The sequence below is a fragment of the Hesperophylax consimilis genome, chromosome 8, assembly GCF_061612785.1.
Source record: "Hesperophylax consimilis isolate HC1 chromosome 8, BYU_Hcon_1.0, whole genome shotgun sequence".
In the NCBI taxonomy this organism is placed as follows: Eukaryota; Metazoa; Arthropoda; class Insecta; order Trichoptera; family Limnephilidae; genus Hesperophylax; species Hesperophylax consimilis.
Window position 1 is genome coordinate 9,314,066 of NC_142843.1, and position 18,190 is coordinate 9,332,255.

The following is an 18,190-nucleotide window of genomic DNA, read 5'->3' on the forward strand; positions in this document are numbered from 1 at the left end:
TATGTAGACATATAGAAGTCTTCCTCGGGAGCCCTAGATTTTTTCTAACATTCATTGCTGCGTACCACATTGTTACTGTTAAAAACTAACATTCATTGCTGCGTACCACATTGTTACTGTTAAAAACTAACATTCATTGCTGCGTACCACATTGTTACTGTTAAAAACTAACATTCATTGCTGCGTACCACATTGTTACTGTTAAAAACTAACATTCATTGCTGCGTACCACATTGTTACTGTTAAAAACTAACATTCATTGCTGCGTACCACATTGTTACTGTTAAAAACTAACATTCATTGCTGCGTACCACATTGTTACTGTTAAAAACTAACACTCATTGCTGCGTACCACATTGTTACTGTTAAAAACTAACATTCATTGCTGCGTACCACATTGTTACTGTTAAAAACTACAGTATATAGACTTTATTTCGACTCGTGTGTACACACATAATAAATGCGAAGAAATTAGCTTAGATTTACCAAAAAAATAATATGAAATAGTGAAAATTGAAAGAAATTGTTCCTTTCGGACTTCAACTATACTTCGAGCTACTTCACGAGCTTACGAGAGGGCGCACAGTGGCTTAAATTTGAGCGCTGGCGCGACATTGACCCCAGATCGGCATGTTCCCGAAATGATTTTTTTTTCACCAATGTGTTCTCAATTAATCACTGACATTAAAAAATCGTTGAAAATAACATCCGAAGCTTACTTACTCGGTAATTACGCACAGAACTAAGATGTTCGGGCGCGCAACTATGCTGCTGTATCTAGGCGAGTTTGAAGGCGTGCGAAATCAGGTTGTTTGCGTACTTATTTTACAAAAAAAGCATTTTTAAAAATCACTTGAGATATTCTTTAAGATACGTGCTTTATTTAAATAACTGAAAAAATATTTTTTTCATAAATTATAACTGTTTCCTTGGTTCAAAGTTTACCTTTTTTCCCAATTTTTTGCCTTTAATGGGGTAGGAATAAAAATCTTCACGAGTCTTCACGCTAATTTTAATAGGATATTATTGCTGTGTCTTTTTTGTACACTGAAAATTGTTCACTGTATTTTTATTATCTGTTTTCTTACAGAATTATAATCTATAAAATACAAACTTAGCGCCCAAGTTACACGCTACTTTTTATAAAAGCATTAAAATCATTATCAACATTTCAACTAATAAGAATTAACAAAAAATAAGTGGTATTTCTTATTAATACTTAAAAAAACATCAATGATGCCAAATGGTCGAACGCCGAGAGCGATGTCGCGCCAAATCATCAAAATTGGCCACTGTGGGGCGGCCCGAGGTGTTTTGAGCATTGAGCGAACTTCTTGTAAATATTCAGCATGTCTGTATAAAAACATACACAAACCTTAAATCTCAGCAACGCAATATGTAGGTACTTAGTATTTTATCATGATTCGCAGTTTTCTATCCATCGCTGGAGTAATTAAGGCCTTTAAGTATATTTTTCCATCTTTTTCAGGATATAAAATACCTACCGTGCGAAGAAATTGCGTGACGGTTAATTAGTTTCTATCTCAAGCATCATCGGTTCATTATCCTTTTTCTCCCCCGTCCTTTCGTCTTACATCTTCAACATTCCCCAATAGAGTAGGTTGTGTCAGCCGTGAATTTCACGTACCTACTAATATTAGTGTCAAAATTACACACGGACGAAATTGAATTAGACAAACTATAGTAAAAAAGATCTGTTTTTAATAGGTTTAAATTATTTGAGTTTTTTGTTTAGCGTGTGCTAAATACGGAATGCGTTAGAGTACGTTTTGAGCGCATTTTAAAACTGGGATATTCTTCACAAATAAACAAATTTTTTAAATCATAATTTATTATATACTCACTGCAACACAGCAGAATATTTTATAAACATACACTTTGTACATGACATCAATACATTTTAAACAATATTTACACATTCATTTATAATAAACAACAGCAAGTAGTTATCATTTTCTAACATTTCATAGTACAGACCTATTATGTATGAATTTCTAATTATTATTATATTTCTTGTTTGCATAGACGTGTTTCTTTCAAGACAACAACAATATATATTTTTAATTATTTATTTTTAAGAGTAATAAATTATTTCCATTAATTTTTTTGCGTGCTGGATAAACAAGTATAAATTAAAAAAAAAACATTTACGTAAATAAAATATGTGGACAGGTAGGTACCTAATAGTAAATAGTGTACGGAGTTAAAAAAAATATTTATATCAATAAAGGAAAATGGAAATTAACATCTTTGGAGGACATTTAATGAATCTTGTCAAAATTAGATAATTATAATAGAGAATAAAATTATTTAATTTGTTGAGTAAAAACGTGATGTTTACTTTCCTTTATGTAAATGAAGGTGAACCTTACGTACGATCCGAAGGGGGTCTCTAGGGTCCCCCGTAAAATAACGAAGCGACCATATCTCAATATTCATGTTGCTCCTTCTATATTTCAGATATTGGCGATTTCCCGGACGTTACCCACCTTCCCCTATAAGTCAATCCAAGTTTTGCTAAACGGTAAAAGAGGTACGAAAGCGAGCGCGACTAAAATAATAAAATAATTGTGTATTTTTATAGCCCTTTCCAGTAGAATGCACCTTTTACAACGGTACTCGCAATTCGCGGGGGGGGAGGACTAATTTAATCGGAATTCGATTGACATTATTTAATATCTCATAAACAGTAACAGATATTTTTTTAAAGGGTTAACGATTATCGATTTTTGTCTAGGGAATGAGTCTCTTGAAGATGGCTTTTATGTGGAACGAGTTACCGGCATCTGTTTTTCCTCTTTCATATAATCCGGGCCTCTTCATGACTCTCATTAATAAATCCATTTCTACAGGCCCTATCCTAACTTGCTGCTAAACCGGGTGGCGACATAGCTCCCCTGCTTTTACACTGTACAGACAGGGGCGCTCTCGCGAGGTGTCAAATAAAGGTAACCCTAATTAAATAATACGTAATAAAAAATAAAAATTAGATATCGCACAAAACTCTCCTTTTGGGTAAGTGTATTACCCGCTTCGATTTAGAGAATTGTGTATATCTATTGAAAAACGTGTGTGTATAAATATGTTAGGTTAGGAAAATAGGAGTAAACAGGGGGTGAAACTAAACTTGGTAACCTAAATTACAAAGTATGTAATGTAAAAAAACAAATTAGATATCGTACAAAACTCTCTTTTGGGGTGAGTGTATTACCCCCTTCGATACGGGAGTGTTAATTTTGACACGTAAGTTTTTTTCTTCAAACATATATTATGTTGTGTTAGAGACTAGTGTCCATCTATTGAAAAAGTTTTCAATCTAGATAGGTCAGGTTAGGTTATGTTAGGTTAGAATAAACAGGAGGTGAAACTAAATTGGGACATTTTTCACATTAAACGGTAGATCCTACAATATACTTTTTAAATAATTTTTAATAAAATACTTGTTTTTTTATTGTCATTTCGAATATTAAATTTAATTAAATAAACTTCGATTTGATTACCGAAAAGGATGATTGATTGTTTATTTTTTGTATGTTTGTGTCGTCCTTTTCTAATTGATATCTTCATTTATAATTTGAATACAACAAAACACTTCAGTTTAATTTTTGTAATTTTTTTTTTTTTTAATTTTGAAATCGACGATTGAATGAAATTTAAATATTTTTTATTTATAAGAATTGATCATTAAAATGATTTAAAATACTTTTCTTCGTCGCCAAATTACAAAACCACCACCTACTTTGGAGCTAGATTTTGAAGGCAATTTTTATTTTTATTTTGGGTAGCTACTTACACTATTAATAATTTATTTTGTATTTTCGTCTAAGGCAATAAAAGCCAAATCAATAAACTACGTTATATGCGCAAATCGATACGAAATTAAATTAAAAGCTTCATCTAAAATACGCCACGGATTATATCAATACTTTTAAAACTGTTGTGGGTATAGTTTTTTCTTATATTTAATCTTATTTAAAAATTAACAAATTAGAAAAAAAAAATTAAAGCTAAGCTACAGGTTTCAGATTAAGTGCCAAAAGGCCTTGGTCATTTAAGTCACAATATTCCATTAAATCTATTATTTTTCTGATTTTAAAAATTGTGTTACAAATAAGGTGGGATAAATAAATAGAATACGTGCTTTACTAATATTAGATTCAAACCAAAACATTACAGACATTTTTTTTCTTGGGGTGTATAGATTATGCGCTGAAACAATACTATATAATTCACATTTCATTTTGAGAGTTTAAAAGCTGAAACAGTACTTTTTTTGCACGGTGGATGGTAAGGTCTAAAAAAAGTTTGTCGTCATTGTTGCTACAGCACGGATAACACAAACAAAAAATATTTCTAATTTATTAAGAATCTACAATAAAAAATATAAATTTGTTTAAGACCACTTTAATTTTAATAATAATCTACCGGTATCGGAAGCACCCTTCCTTCGCCAGGAGAATATAAAAACTTATAAAATTAAATATTTTTAATATAGTTTTAATAAATGTATAAATATTGTTACTGTAAATTAAGCTACAAAGTTAATGCTTATTACAAATATGTATTAAGAATCTTTTAAAATTATTTGTTATCCGGTTAAAAACGGGATTGCAGGCCCTTAACGATAGGTTTCCTGGTAAACTATTAATACCAATGAAATTTAACGACGTTAGAATACGCGTTCATAAAAATCCTTACATTTTAGTTTTCGTCATTATATATTATTGAGACAAATGAAAACGTGTTTAGATATTGTTACGAATTTACTAAAAGTTTATCAGGAAGTTTTTATTTTTTATTTTTTTTATAGTGAATACCTCACAAGAGTCCCAACTGCTCCCGTCTGGAGCCAGTGAGACTATGGCATCCCCAATTGGGGGATGTTGTGAGGCTGAAGTAAGTGGGGAAGGGAAAGAGGAAGGTGGGGAAGTACCTGGCTATTCAGATCTAGTCACTAAACACGGCTAAAGCCATTTGGAGCAACGTTTCAATTCTGAATGGTGGTCTTACACCAGGGCGATACTGGTAGTATCTTCCACTCTGGAACGTGCCGCAAATATACTATATATTATTTTAATTAATTAATTGTGAAATAACACAAATTAATCAAATAAAATTTATTTGCGCACGCCGGGTTCGAACCCGCGACCTTCGGAATGGCAGTCCAATGCGTTACCACTGGACTATGCCGGCCGTCAGTGGAAGTGGCCTACAGTCCCATTTTTAACCAGATTACAAATAATTTGAAGAGATTAAAGCAGCAGTATTCATTTTTCTCCTTGCATTGGGTACAAAAAGATGCTGTGAGGTTTTTTACCCTCAGTATGGACAGAGAACTGGAATATTATAAATATAATTACATTGCAAAAGAAGGAGCATAACTCAACCGGTAGATATCTCAATCTACAGCCCCCAAACTTTGTGATAATTGATATCTTAATAATTTCAAATAGACGAGCCGCAGTACGAAAAGCAATAAAATATGATTTATATTTTGCAAGAATATTAATAATAATATTTTCCTTCTAAAATATATTTTTGCAAAACTTTGATTTTATTGTCAAATTATTGGTGAGTGCATAAAAAGAAAATGTTAAAATGTTCGCATTGAATTGGCAACCTTAATCTAATCACTTTAAATATTTTAGTTCCCGTAGGACAGTTATTATTTTAATTCAAGCTTACTTACAATACAGGTATGTGTATGATTTTCCATCTACTTATTTATTAGGATATTATTTTATACTTGATTAATTATAATAATAATATATGTATTTTATCGTATATTTTAGTAAGTAATACCAAACGACCCAATAATGGCGTTATAACTTGAATGAACTTGTTGGCTCGCTGTTAACAGGACAGATAGTTTAAGATTATTTATAAAATAATTCAATTATTACAAGAGGTTTTTCCATATTCACATTTAATCAAAATTTTGATATATTTTGCCCATCTTCACAATATCTGTGGACTTTCACTAGGCCACTAAATAATTTTTTTAATATATAATAGGATATGGGTCTTCAAAAATATCAATAAAATCAGTAGGTGGGTACCTACCTAACTTAGACATAATGCCCCACAATCATTAAAAGCAGATAACATAGGCGATTAATAATTATGGAGGTAAGTACCTACCTATAAAATAGAAACACAGCTACATTATATTTTATATAGACATGTATGTATTATGATGTTGTCAAATGATTACAATTCCAATTGAAACTTTAGATCTTAAACCTAAGGACGGGTTGTTTCGGAGAATTTGAACAATTCATCAAATTTCAACGTTCATTTTCAAGTTCTGTTTTTATTTCAGTTTTGTCAAGCAACTAGCCTATAATGATATAATAACAGAACTTGAATTGGACTTTCACAGAACCCAAAAATGAACATTGAAATTTGATGAATTGTTCAAATTCTCCGAAACAACCAGTCCTCAGTCAAACATAATCGATTTTAATTTGTTTTAAAATCGGTGATTTTGAAAAAAAATGTTAGTTCCATTTTATTAAATTTCCAATTTGTTTTGACTGATTATCTATATGTAAGTACATATATTCCGTCATGTTTTGAATAATCAATAAAAATATAGATTATACTTAAATGGTAACATTAATATAAAACACAAAAAGTTTTGAAACACAGTTGACAATGCAGTTTATAAAGTTCTTTTCGAGTATAATGTCATTATTACACGTTGAAGATTGCGTTGTTCCTGGATATATTTTTTGATATATAATCTGAATAAATCATTCTCTTTGAATCACTGACATTTAAAATACACTGAAATCGGTATTTGAAAACTCTGTGTCAGCGAAAAGACTTATTCCTAAAACTACTGTTTAGATTTGAGCCAAAAGTCTTTGGGTTTTTTTATGCCTCTTTTTGGAGTTTAAACATCTATTATTATAATATTTATATAATAATAAGTAACCTAGACATTCAAACACCTGTTCGGTGATATATTTGTTGAACGTGTATTAAACTCCGTAGCTGAAATTATAAAATACGATAGGAACAGGACTACTGAAGAGCTGTTAATCTGCCAACAAGCAGAAAGAGGATGGTTCCAAATCTGTTGGGTCGAGAACAATGCATAAAAGATGCAGGATGCCCAACACAAAACGATTATAATACCAGTGTGATTACATGTTGTGAAACATTGAGCTTAATCCAAGAGAAGAAACAAAATTAGTTTTCTTAGGGTCTATTCTGGAAAACGTAAAATAGTACTTAACTAGATGTAAATGAACCATGAATTCTGAACTAGAACATTCTAATTGGGCATGAAACCATGGAATGATTTTTTGGTTCCTAAGACTGTGGAAATAGTGGAAATAATACCAAATGGCTGCACAAAGAAAACCATACAAAATGAGTGTGCCCAGCGGAAGCTATCCAGAGACAGGTCAATGAAAACATCAAATGACCGCGTGGAAAAAGATTGGAGTAAGATATCATTTGGAATTTTGTCTATATTGGCTAAGAGAGACTTCTAAAATATATATTGTATCTTATCACTGTCACAAACTGAAGTATATATTTATTAAAGTTTTGCGGGATATTGAAAATACTTTTTATGTTGGCATTAGAAAATTTGAAACCACCATGAGCAACAAAAGGAATACCTCATGGATTAGCAGAAGGACCTGCTCAAATATAAACTAACATAATTTAGAGCAGACAGTATTTAGATTACAATGAGGATGTTATTGATACCTGACTTGGGAATTTTTACAATTTTAGTAAACCATAACAGCAATCCTTGCCGTCTTTAAAATATATTATATTTCCTCTAATCTATTAAGGTTTAAGTGTTGCAGGGTGGGCAGCCTCCTCTTTGCGACTGGTCCCGAACGTAGTCCTGCACGCAGAAGCGCTGCTGCGCGTCGGGCCCGGGGCCCGTGCCCGCAGCCTGAGCAGCGCGCGCCCGCAACTCGCGCGCGATGGCTGTGAAGGCCAGCTCCACGTTGGTGCCGGTCTTGGCGCTGGTCTCCATGAAGGCCACGCGGTACTCGCGCGCGAGGCGCTCGCCGTCCTCGCGCCGGACCTCGCGGTCGGAGCCGCTGTCCGCTTTATTACCTGGAACAAAATTATGCATTAGTTTGTTTTAGAGATGGACGATAGCCCGGTGCACTGAGAAAATGTATCGCTAAGTTATTGAGAATTCTCTTTAATTTTTGGTAATTCCGGTTAGAAACGGAATCACAGGCCTCACGAATGAATTAACAGGAAGTGGCGGACTAATAAATAGGTAGGAAGCTTGAGCATTCAATGCTTGCAACGGATACAGACATCTCTAATACGCTGCAACTACTGCCTGACAGCAGATGAATGTACCTAAATAATAATTAAAATAACTATGGAAACGATTATTTATCTGTTATCACATATTTTACGATGCCGAATCCTTTATGAGGTTTATCCCCGGACACGTATCATGTGTTTAATTTTAGACCTATAAATATATTTAGTAAGTTAAAAGAAATTTTACATTTCACTTTCTTAACTTAAATAAGTACATACAACATTAAATAAGTAGTTTTCTAATTTTTTTCTAAATATTAAGACTAAAAAGTTTTTTTTTAAATACATTTATACTCTCCGTTTTAAGGTTATCTGGAAGGAGATTGTATATTTGTACACCCTCGTGGCTAATACCTCTTTTGCCAGTTTCAGTCCTTACAGCATGTGTGTACAATTTGTTATGTTGCCTAGAATAATGTCCGTGTACTTGTGACGTTTGTTTAAATGTCGTGTTTGTGTGTATAAGTCCATTTTGGATTTTGTAGATTAGGAGGCATATGTTGTATTCGTACAATTTTCTTATTTTCAAAAGTTTTATTTCCTGAAATAGTTTTTTTTTGTGGGAGTGTCCGGGTTATAATTGAAAACTTTTTTAATAACTTTGTTCTGTATTGTTTGTAAATCATTTAGGTATGTAATGTATGTGTTTCCCCATATTTCTATTAAATAATTTAGATGGTACTGGATTAAACTAACGTATAAGCCCCTCTTTACCTTTGTTGGTAGGAGATGGGCAATTCTACCAAATACACCAATTAGTGGGATAATTTTTGCTTTAAATTTTTCAACGTGTTGTTTAAATGTAAGATGTTTATCAATATGTAAGCCAAGATATTTTTCGCTGTCTATAACAAGCAGGTCCTTTTCTTGCGACGGTATTATTATTTTAGTTGAGTTTAGGATCATGTAGCCGGTTTTATTAATATTTATTGTTAATATATTTTTTATTAGCCAACTGTTTAGAATAATAATAAAATATTCAAACAACTGACCCAATCTGTCAGTTGTCGGACGACGTTCATGAAGTTGATTTAAATAATTTCTCTCCGGTCCTATTTCATATTTTGGGATGCTGTGGGGATGGTCTTTTTTAAGGAAAGGAAGGAGATGAAGTCCTGGGAAGATGGAAGATATAAGGGTTGGGTAGAAAGTGGTAGGGATCAGTGTATCCAGGAGTGACCTACATATGAATATATCCCTTCCACTGCGGCGCAAGGCGATTGATCGAGCGACTAGTTGGAGAGGTCAAAGGGTCTCTCCAAACCAGCTTCTCTCGATCTGTCATGCCAGCACACCTCACCCGATGAACCCGAGCACCCCTGCTGAATCACTAAACGTAGCGAACCACTTGGGATGACCTATCGCAGAGGTTTTGGTTATCCAATAAATGGTTCGCGGGACGGCGGTACCCAAACCCGCCTCCCAAATTAATAAAAGTAAACTAATAAATGGTTTTGTCTAATGTAGGTATTATGATTATTTAATTATTGAAGACAATATTAGCGATACCTAAACGAAATACTGAAACAGAAAAATCAGAAAAAGATGCGGTTAAAACTAGAACTCAAACCCAGACCCTTGCCTTGCCGGGGCACCGCTCTACCAACTGAGCTAATGGGACCCTATCTCCTACGGTCATATTTAACTGTATCATACTTCGAATAAGAACTACCAACATTGTCCTCATTTTTCTTACCGCACATTTTAATTCGCAGCTTCTTTATGTATGATCGCAAAATTTAACCCAAACTAAATGTAATCTACAAGTGTCTTTTAGATAAACTTATGTTATTTAAATTTTAATGTGCGACATCTTTTGACTTTTCTGCAAGTCTAGTATGTCCCATTAGCTCAGTCGGTAGAGTTTAACCTTGTGTGCATATTGGTTAAGTACTCCAATGGTACAATAGTTCTTACAAATGTTGGGATTTAAAACTAGGTCACTAGAAATTTCGACAATCTCAAGTGTTTTAAACTGATATATTTTGCCTTTCTTCTTACCCTTTCTTCTGGAATCCACATTACAATATTCATGAACAAGCTTTTGATGGAATACTGAATAATTTTTTACGCTTTCTAAGTTTTAAAATAGGTATTCCAGCAATTTTGTTAAACAAGAACACTCTTTTAACCCTTGATTTACCCGGTAGGTCCCTGAGACTCCATTGAAAACTTTCAGCGCTCATAAAACCGTTCGTTTTTGGAATTACAAATTGTGCGTTCCAGTACCTTCACGCAGTGACGCGCCAAACGCGAGGGAGAGCGGACGTCGATGTGAGTGGCTTAATGTTACAGTTTTAGCCTATTTACGGTATTTTTTTTCTCCGGAATGAGAGAAAATATTGTCACCTGTGTCCACCGCGTCTAAAAATGAAAACTGTATATATTTGCCATAGTTGTACTAAGCCTGTGTGACTTGGCTGTACAAAACAAATAAGCAATGACTGTTTTTTTGTTGTTTGTTTTTGGGGTGTTATGCCGTGTTGCGCTAACTCCTTCTTTAGCCGACGTTTCGGACAGCGTTGCAGTGTCCATCATCAGGGCAGATCCGGTAGATCCGAAGATGTGTAAAAATTTTTGAAAAATGTCTGTGTCACCAACCGTGACTGGAAGGTTTTGCACGTTTCTTTGTTTTGTTCGAACCATGTTTTTTTTTACCTTTTATAAGAATTGATTATGTTTTTGTTATATTTCTTTAAAAATTAGTTTGAAAAATTGTTTTGTTTTTGAAATGTTGAGACTAGAAGTTAGGTCTCGTAGTTTTGTTACAAAAAGTGCCATATTCTAGAAGTTCCTTAATAAAAGGCCGTGATTCTATAATTTTAAGTAAAAACCTATGCCACTGTAAAATCAAATATATAATAAACAAATGTAACTAGCATTTAATTTAAAAAATAGTTTTATTTTATGTTAAATTAACGATTTTATTTCCGGGAGTCCTGGGGACTCCACCAGGTAAATTGTGTATGTATGATGTCACCGAGTAAATCAAGGGTTAAATGATCCGAACATGCTTAAATTGTAAGGCAGAAGGATTTTTGCTGACTTGGTATTTCTGTATGAAATTCTAAATGATGTATTTGATAGTCAAAAATTGCATGCATTTATAAGCTTTCTGGAACAGAAATTCTTGGACAAATATATTTTAATGTACTGCTCATTGCCCAGAATATTAATGGAGGGAAATAATTATACTGAACATCTTCAATTTATCACTAAATAAATACTGTTTCTAGGGCACTTTAGTTAATCAGTTGTGTATGAAAAGAAAGAAAAAACTGTTTAATTTTTACCACACATTGCTATGTAAGGCCCAAGCCAAGCAAGCCCTTAAGGCGATGCCATACGTAGTAATGCAAAATCATGTGTTTTTGGTTTGAAAATTTGGTCGCCTAGAAATGTTTCAGATGCTTTAATTAAATACTGCGAGTAGAATACATCTTGGCCATTGAAATAATCGAGTATTTCTTATAAAAGTCTTTTTATAAGCCCAGAAAAAAAAACAATGTATAAGCCTATGAAAACTGTTTTAAAGTTCAAAATCTCTTACTTACGAACCCATTTTCGGTTATGATTTTATTTTAAAATGTGGAAAATTAAGTTATTTATAAAATGATCGGAAAAAAAATAAATATTTATGCCTGAACATCCACAAAATAAAATAAAAGGCACTTTTTGGCCAGGTTTTTTTTCTTGCATAAATCAAAACAGGCGGATGGTGTTAAGCGGGAATTTAAACCTTATCGCCATCTACGTAAGGGTTGTTATTGATAGCGGCTCAATTTAAAATATTACACGACGTAGTGCCTTAAAGGGCGTATATTTAATTAAATCAAAAACAAGAAGAAAGGCATAATTTCACAACACAGGCACAGCCATCTAGCATCTTTTCTTCACGCTAGATGCTAGTCTTCCAATGCTGCTTATACACTTGCGAGCCGAAGCGTGAACTGAACCACTAATGACGGAAAATGAACGAACCAGCATTATGTGTGCCTGAAACCATTCTCAATAAACTTTTTTTATAACACTAAAGCTTGAAAAGACGGAACAAGTCTAACATTTTAATTAATTCTGACAAATTCGTAACTATTATTTTTTTGATAAATTAATGTTTTTAAAGACAAGATTTTATTTATGCATAGCACAAAGGATAACAATTATTTTTATAAGCAATAATTGTTCGCCTGAAACACTCATCCACATTGAAAAAATCTCCTGATAAAAAATACATGACGCCAACGTTGGCGTCATGTATTTTTTATCAGGAGATTTTTTCAATGTGGATGAGTGTTTCAGGCGAACAATTATTGCTTATAAAAATAAATTCGTAACTATAAAATATTTGACGTAAAGCGTTTTAAAAATTTTATAAAACGTTTTTCAAGTATTAATTAGCCGTAAGCACCAGATTTTATTTTTCTAGACGATGAAATAGTAACAATAACTTCCCGAGGTATTCATTTAGAAGCATCTGCGATTTATAGATCAATTTTCTGTATCTGCTAGAGCAAATTCGACCGTAGGTTCTTCCCATAGGCCGGGTCACGCGACTAATATTTTGTATACCCACCTTCTTCACTTACTTCGTTAAGATTTCCACTTTATTTTAGAATATTTGCTAGAGCAAATTCCACCGAAGTCCGTACAATACACTAGAGCTGCGCGTCGCATATTTTTGTGCTCGTCTTCTTTACTTACGTCGTTAAGATTCCGACTTTATTTTACAGAATTGTGTAGTGTTAATACTTCAATCAAACAAGCTTATTTGTATGTACCTTTTGTCCCAAGCATTGAACCATTAAAAAGACAAATCAAACAGTCTCGCGCAACTGTATATACACGACTAAATCAACAGTCGTTCTCGTATTTGCACCATATACGATGTGTACATAGTTACTTAGGAGATACATATAATATAATATCATATTATTATATTGTGTGCTTTAAGCTCAGTGACAGTGCTTAGACTCTCGCTCCCGACTTCAAAGCTTTCAAAGTTCTGCGAGACCTTTCCGTTTTTTTTGGTTTTGCGTGAAGTGGAGAAACGGTTTGAATTACATTTATAAAAAAATAATTAATGTTTTATAAGTCTAAATATTAACCGAGCTACACATCTACTTGTGTATAATGTGCTTTGATGGTAATAAGCAACTCAAACCCTCATATGTTCACTATAATTTAATTTTTTTATAATTTAATTTATTTTATTACTAATGTTTTTTTATTTGATAAACATTTTTGTACATAATGCTGTAAGAGATCAGTGACACTGCTTTTGTTATCAGTCAGTATAATGATAATAGACGCAGTAATATTTATAGCAACAAAACAATACAATTTTCACTATTCGCTTATTATTCTATATCTATTCATCTGCAAAATTCATTAACAAAAAACAGTTCATGCTTTGTTTTATCATTAAAAAAAATTTCATGCTTCTTTGAAACATAAGCCAATTTGGTTCAGAAGCCATTTCTCGAACAAGTGGTGAAGAATAATAATAATAATAATAATTGGATAATTTGTAGAGCGCCGTTTTTGTGAAAAATCACCTCAAGGGCGCTGTACAATTTATTTCCTAGGATCTACATTTGTTATTTAGAAAATATACCAAAACATACTTACCTGGCAAGTCACTTCCAACAAACACACTTATATTAAAAAGTTTATGCTTATAAAAGATAGAACTGCACGCAGAGGACACTATATCAAAAAACACTGGTCGTCGCATGATCTTAAGTCTGCTATTGTTTTTATTTTAATTTAAATGTATTTTAACTGTCTTAAAAGCCTAAAAATTGTTAGTTGTTATCATTTTTATTTATTTATTTTTAATTATTATTTTTATTTATTTTATTTTATTTTTAGTATTTTTTACATTTTGTTAATTTAAATTTAAATTGCCGTCAACTGTGAAAGTGGAGGTTTCTGAAATTATGGATACGACTGTCTGAAAAGGTGCGTTTTAAGTTTAGACCTAAATTCTGTCGAGTCTGCGATCATTCTCAAATCATGTGGCAGTCCATTACAGGCTTTAGGTCCTGACACGGCAAAAGCACGCTCACCGAACTTAGTATCTGGCGTGCGCTTTGGTTCCTTCAACCTTCCGATAGCTGATGACGTTGCTGACCTAAGGGTTGACTGTCGGGAATTGGAATCTTCTGGAATACACAATTCTGATAAATAAGCCGGAGCCATTCCGTTAAGTGACTTAAATACCATCCAGCATACCTTGAACTGGATTCTTTCAGGACATTTGAGCCAGTGCAGATTTTTGAGATGCTCTGAAATGTGGGAGTATTTAGATACTCCGGTGATAAGCCTTGCCGCGGCGTTGAAAACGGATTGTAATTTGTTGATTTGACATTTAGGGAGACTTGCATATATTCCGTTGCAATAATCTAGACGTGAAACAACATAGGAATTGACTAGCAATTTAGTCGCCTCTGTTGGCAGGTTTTCCATAAATTTCCTTGGGGGATGTTCGTTTTAGTGTTCATTTACGAACACAATCCTATCAGTTTTTTTTTATTTTTCTCCGGTTCTAAAAACTATCTAGATCAATTTCTTCCTTTCTTCATTTTTTTACTCTTTCTCTCTCTTTCCCTATGTTAGAAGATACTCCAATTTGAGCCTGCAGTGGGAAATGGAGTGGAGAGAGCTGAGAGGATCGGAGGGTTAGTTTTCATGACAATGTTCCGGGCCCGAGGCGTTTAGTGAGTGTTCTCTTGAGTTCGGTTTAGAGGTGCATGGCTTTGGCAAATGCACCGCTAGAATCATGAACACTGCCCCTGAGGCAGGTAGAGGCAAGTATATTACAACAATATATCATGTATTTCTATGCAAGTACAGTAAAACAAAGGGAATAACAAAAATCTTAATGAAATAAATTTAATATCCCTCTTTGCTATGCATGGATAGAAGGTAAGGACTAAGGACACACTGGGCCTACGCATGCAACGTATGAAATACTATGTTCACAGCCCACGTGCACATGCCTGTCCCATGCATAGAGCTACAATTAGAGGTACTACTGCTTGCTAATATCTCGTCAAAAGTTGTTCCACTAATAGAATGTGATAAGCGTTGCTCGTAGACCGGATTCCGTAATTTTAGTTAAGAGCGTTAGGAGAGTTGGAGGTCAGTTGGGACCTATTTTTCGCTTCTTCTAAATATAATACGCACGTAATGCAAATCTGAATAGTAATATCGAGGTATTCCATACATTGTATGTTATAAATCACTTTCATCTCCCATTTTAACAAAAAAACTAGCAATATATGTCAATAAACGTCAAACGTCAAAACAAACATAACCTTAAACAGTCGCCATCTTTCTTTCACACGTCCCACGCCGATCTGGACAGCGCAGGTGGGTTTTCACGGGGAGCATAGGATAGCGTCGCGTGTAAAAAGTACGTTTCTAAAGCATCCATACATTTTAGCAGAAAATGTATGGATTGTAAGTTGACCTGATATCTTAATGCGTTGCTTGCGTTGCGTACGTGGGCCCAGTGTGTCCTTATCTTGATGGAGCAGTATTCTAATTAGATTTATTCTTGAGGAAGCAGCAAACAACAAGTGGGATCATTTGTTTAAAACTGCAAACAGAATCGCGGAAAGAGAAGAACTGAGGCGGACGGATCTGGTTTCTGCGAATGTGTTGGTGGGTTTTCAGGACCCACAAAAATAAAAAAAAGATTAATCGAGCGATGGAAAGGATCCAGTAATTTTTTCACTTCACACTTACACTAATTTCCCGCTTTACATGGTTGGTGTTAAAACTCAACACACTCTCGAAATATTAGAACGACGTCAAGACGTTTGGAAAAAAGTGTATAAATGATATTTCGATGGCATTTAAATTTTGGATTGCAGGCTTACAAAACATTTAACAAAGAATTACATTTATATTTCAGATTTTTATTTTGACAGTTCCACAAATATTTTGACAACTTCAAAAGAACACGACTTGAGTTTCCGTAGGCACCATGAATTATACGAGGATTTACGACCAGCGCCAGGAACATAATAAAAATAACAACGTTGTATCCAGTTGAATTATTTGGCTCATTAATAATAATAATACTAGTATCAATGAATTTATATTTCTTTTAAATATTTTTTTCCAGCGTCTTCAATGTGCACCATGATGGCAACTAGACGGGGCCCCTCCGAATTGGGGGTCCTTAGAAATATTTTTCAAAAAAGGTCCCTGGCCTGTCCGAACGTTTCCGGCCTCTAGTGGAAGTCTGGCCCAGCCTACAATAATGGTGTCTTGGAGTGGTATCCATTAAATATTCAAAATACTTATTAATTAATCATAACGCGTATTACATTACATGTCATGAAAGGTTTAACAGATGTTGTTTAGAGCAGGTCAAAAGGTTAGGAAAATAAAATCTCTGCTGCGATACTTCGATCCTACTGGAAATCCGAAACTCCTGTATATTTTTATATTAGGGAAGTGATTCTGTCTTTGTTACCAAAGACAGAATCACTTCCCATGATATCACGTATAGTACGCTCAATTACTTCTAAAGCTACACCTGGGGCCATCGGTGCTTCATCCCATATTATAATATCTGCTTCTGTTATAATTTACCGGTTCTTTGATGTGACCTTACATGTTGTATTGTCCTGTAAACTGAGGGGTAAATTAAAAGCAGTATGACACGTTACCCCACCTGGAAGCAAGAGTGCTGCAATGCCTGTCCAAGCGACTGATAAAACTTTTTTACCTTTTCCTCTTAGAGTGTGAATTAAAGTTTCGTAAAGGTATGTTTTCCCTGTTCCTCCTGGGCCATCAATGAAGAAACATTTATTGTATTTACTGTATATTTTTATATTATAATATTTGAACTAGTTTTCTCCAACCGTTTCTCCAGTCAGGTGTAATTACAGTCGAGAATTTCATGTACCAATATTAGAGTAATATCATAATTGCACACTGACGGAATACAGATTGATGAACAGGTGGAGAGAATTACACCTATTCAACTTGCAAACATCAAAAAAAAATTTTTTAATAGGTTTAAATTGAATATTTAATTGTGTCCTCAATACATTTCATATATATTTAGAAGAACCAAAAGCTTAGGTTAATTAAGGTTAGGTTATGTTAGGTATGGTTTTCAAAAAAAAATTATAATGGTGTTTAATTTATTCATTTTCATGAATTTAATTTCCGCAGTAGGAAAATAGAATAAACTTACCTACTTTTTAACCTTAACTTACTAACATCTACATTATAATGTTGTTAAATATAGTATAAATTAATAATTGATTGATTGATGATGATGAGACAAAACATATTCTCGTCACATTTCTAGTATTTTTTCAAAATGTAAATATGATTTTACGTACAGATGGTATCTACTTGATGACAGCATACCTACCTGAGCACAGGAGCCAAGTAGGTATGATGTCCTTGTTCTACCTGTATTGCATTGGTACATGCTCCGAGGAACTAGCGCCATTGTTCCCTTCGGCACCGGTGCATTATCGGGAAACACGCCAAACGCGCGCCCAACATATATACACGGTTGACATTTGTCACATGAAAACGGGTGAAACGCTTTTACGACTCGTTTTTGAGTCAACTCCTACAACATGGGTCTCTTCAAGACCCACGTATTTACCCACTCATTCCTCTCCTCTGAAAAATCCTCCACACAGCATACCCAGAGATGACATAGGCCCTGTGAGAAATTATTTTCCTCAGGGCCTCCTGTGTGAAGATAATATAAAAAAAGTACTTAATTATTGGGCTATCGTAATAATCTGAGTCAGGGAGAATCAGCAGGATTTCTTCACTAGAAAGTCGTAGAAATTCCGGAGAAGTACCATTTTTA

General features: G+C 33.9%; 1 protein-coding gene across 2 annotated transcripts in view; it reads right to left on the reverse strand.

The window, feature by feature from the left end:
- Positions 1-6,575: 6,575 nt before the first annotated feature.
- Rab26 (RAS oncogene family member Rab26) overlaps positions 6,576-18,190 on the reverse strand; it is a 201,505-nt gene continuing 189,890 nt past the window's right edge. For both annotated transcript variants that reach the window (XM_089634427.1, XM_089634428.1), the window contains one exon: positions 6,576-8,109. In XM_089634427.1, the coding sequence (XP_089490553.1) occupies positions 7,838-8,109 (272 nt within the window). In that variant the 3' untranslated portion in view covers positions 6,576-7,837. The remainder of the gene's footprint in view (positions 8,110-18,190) is intronic.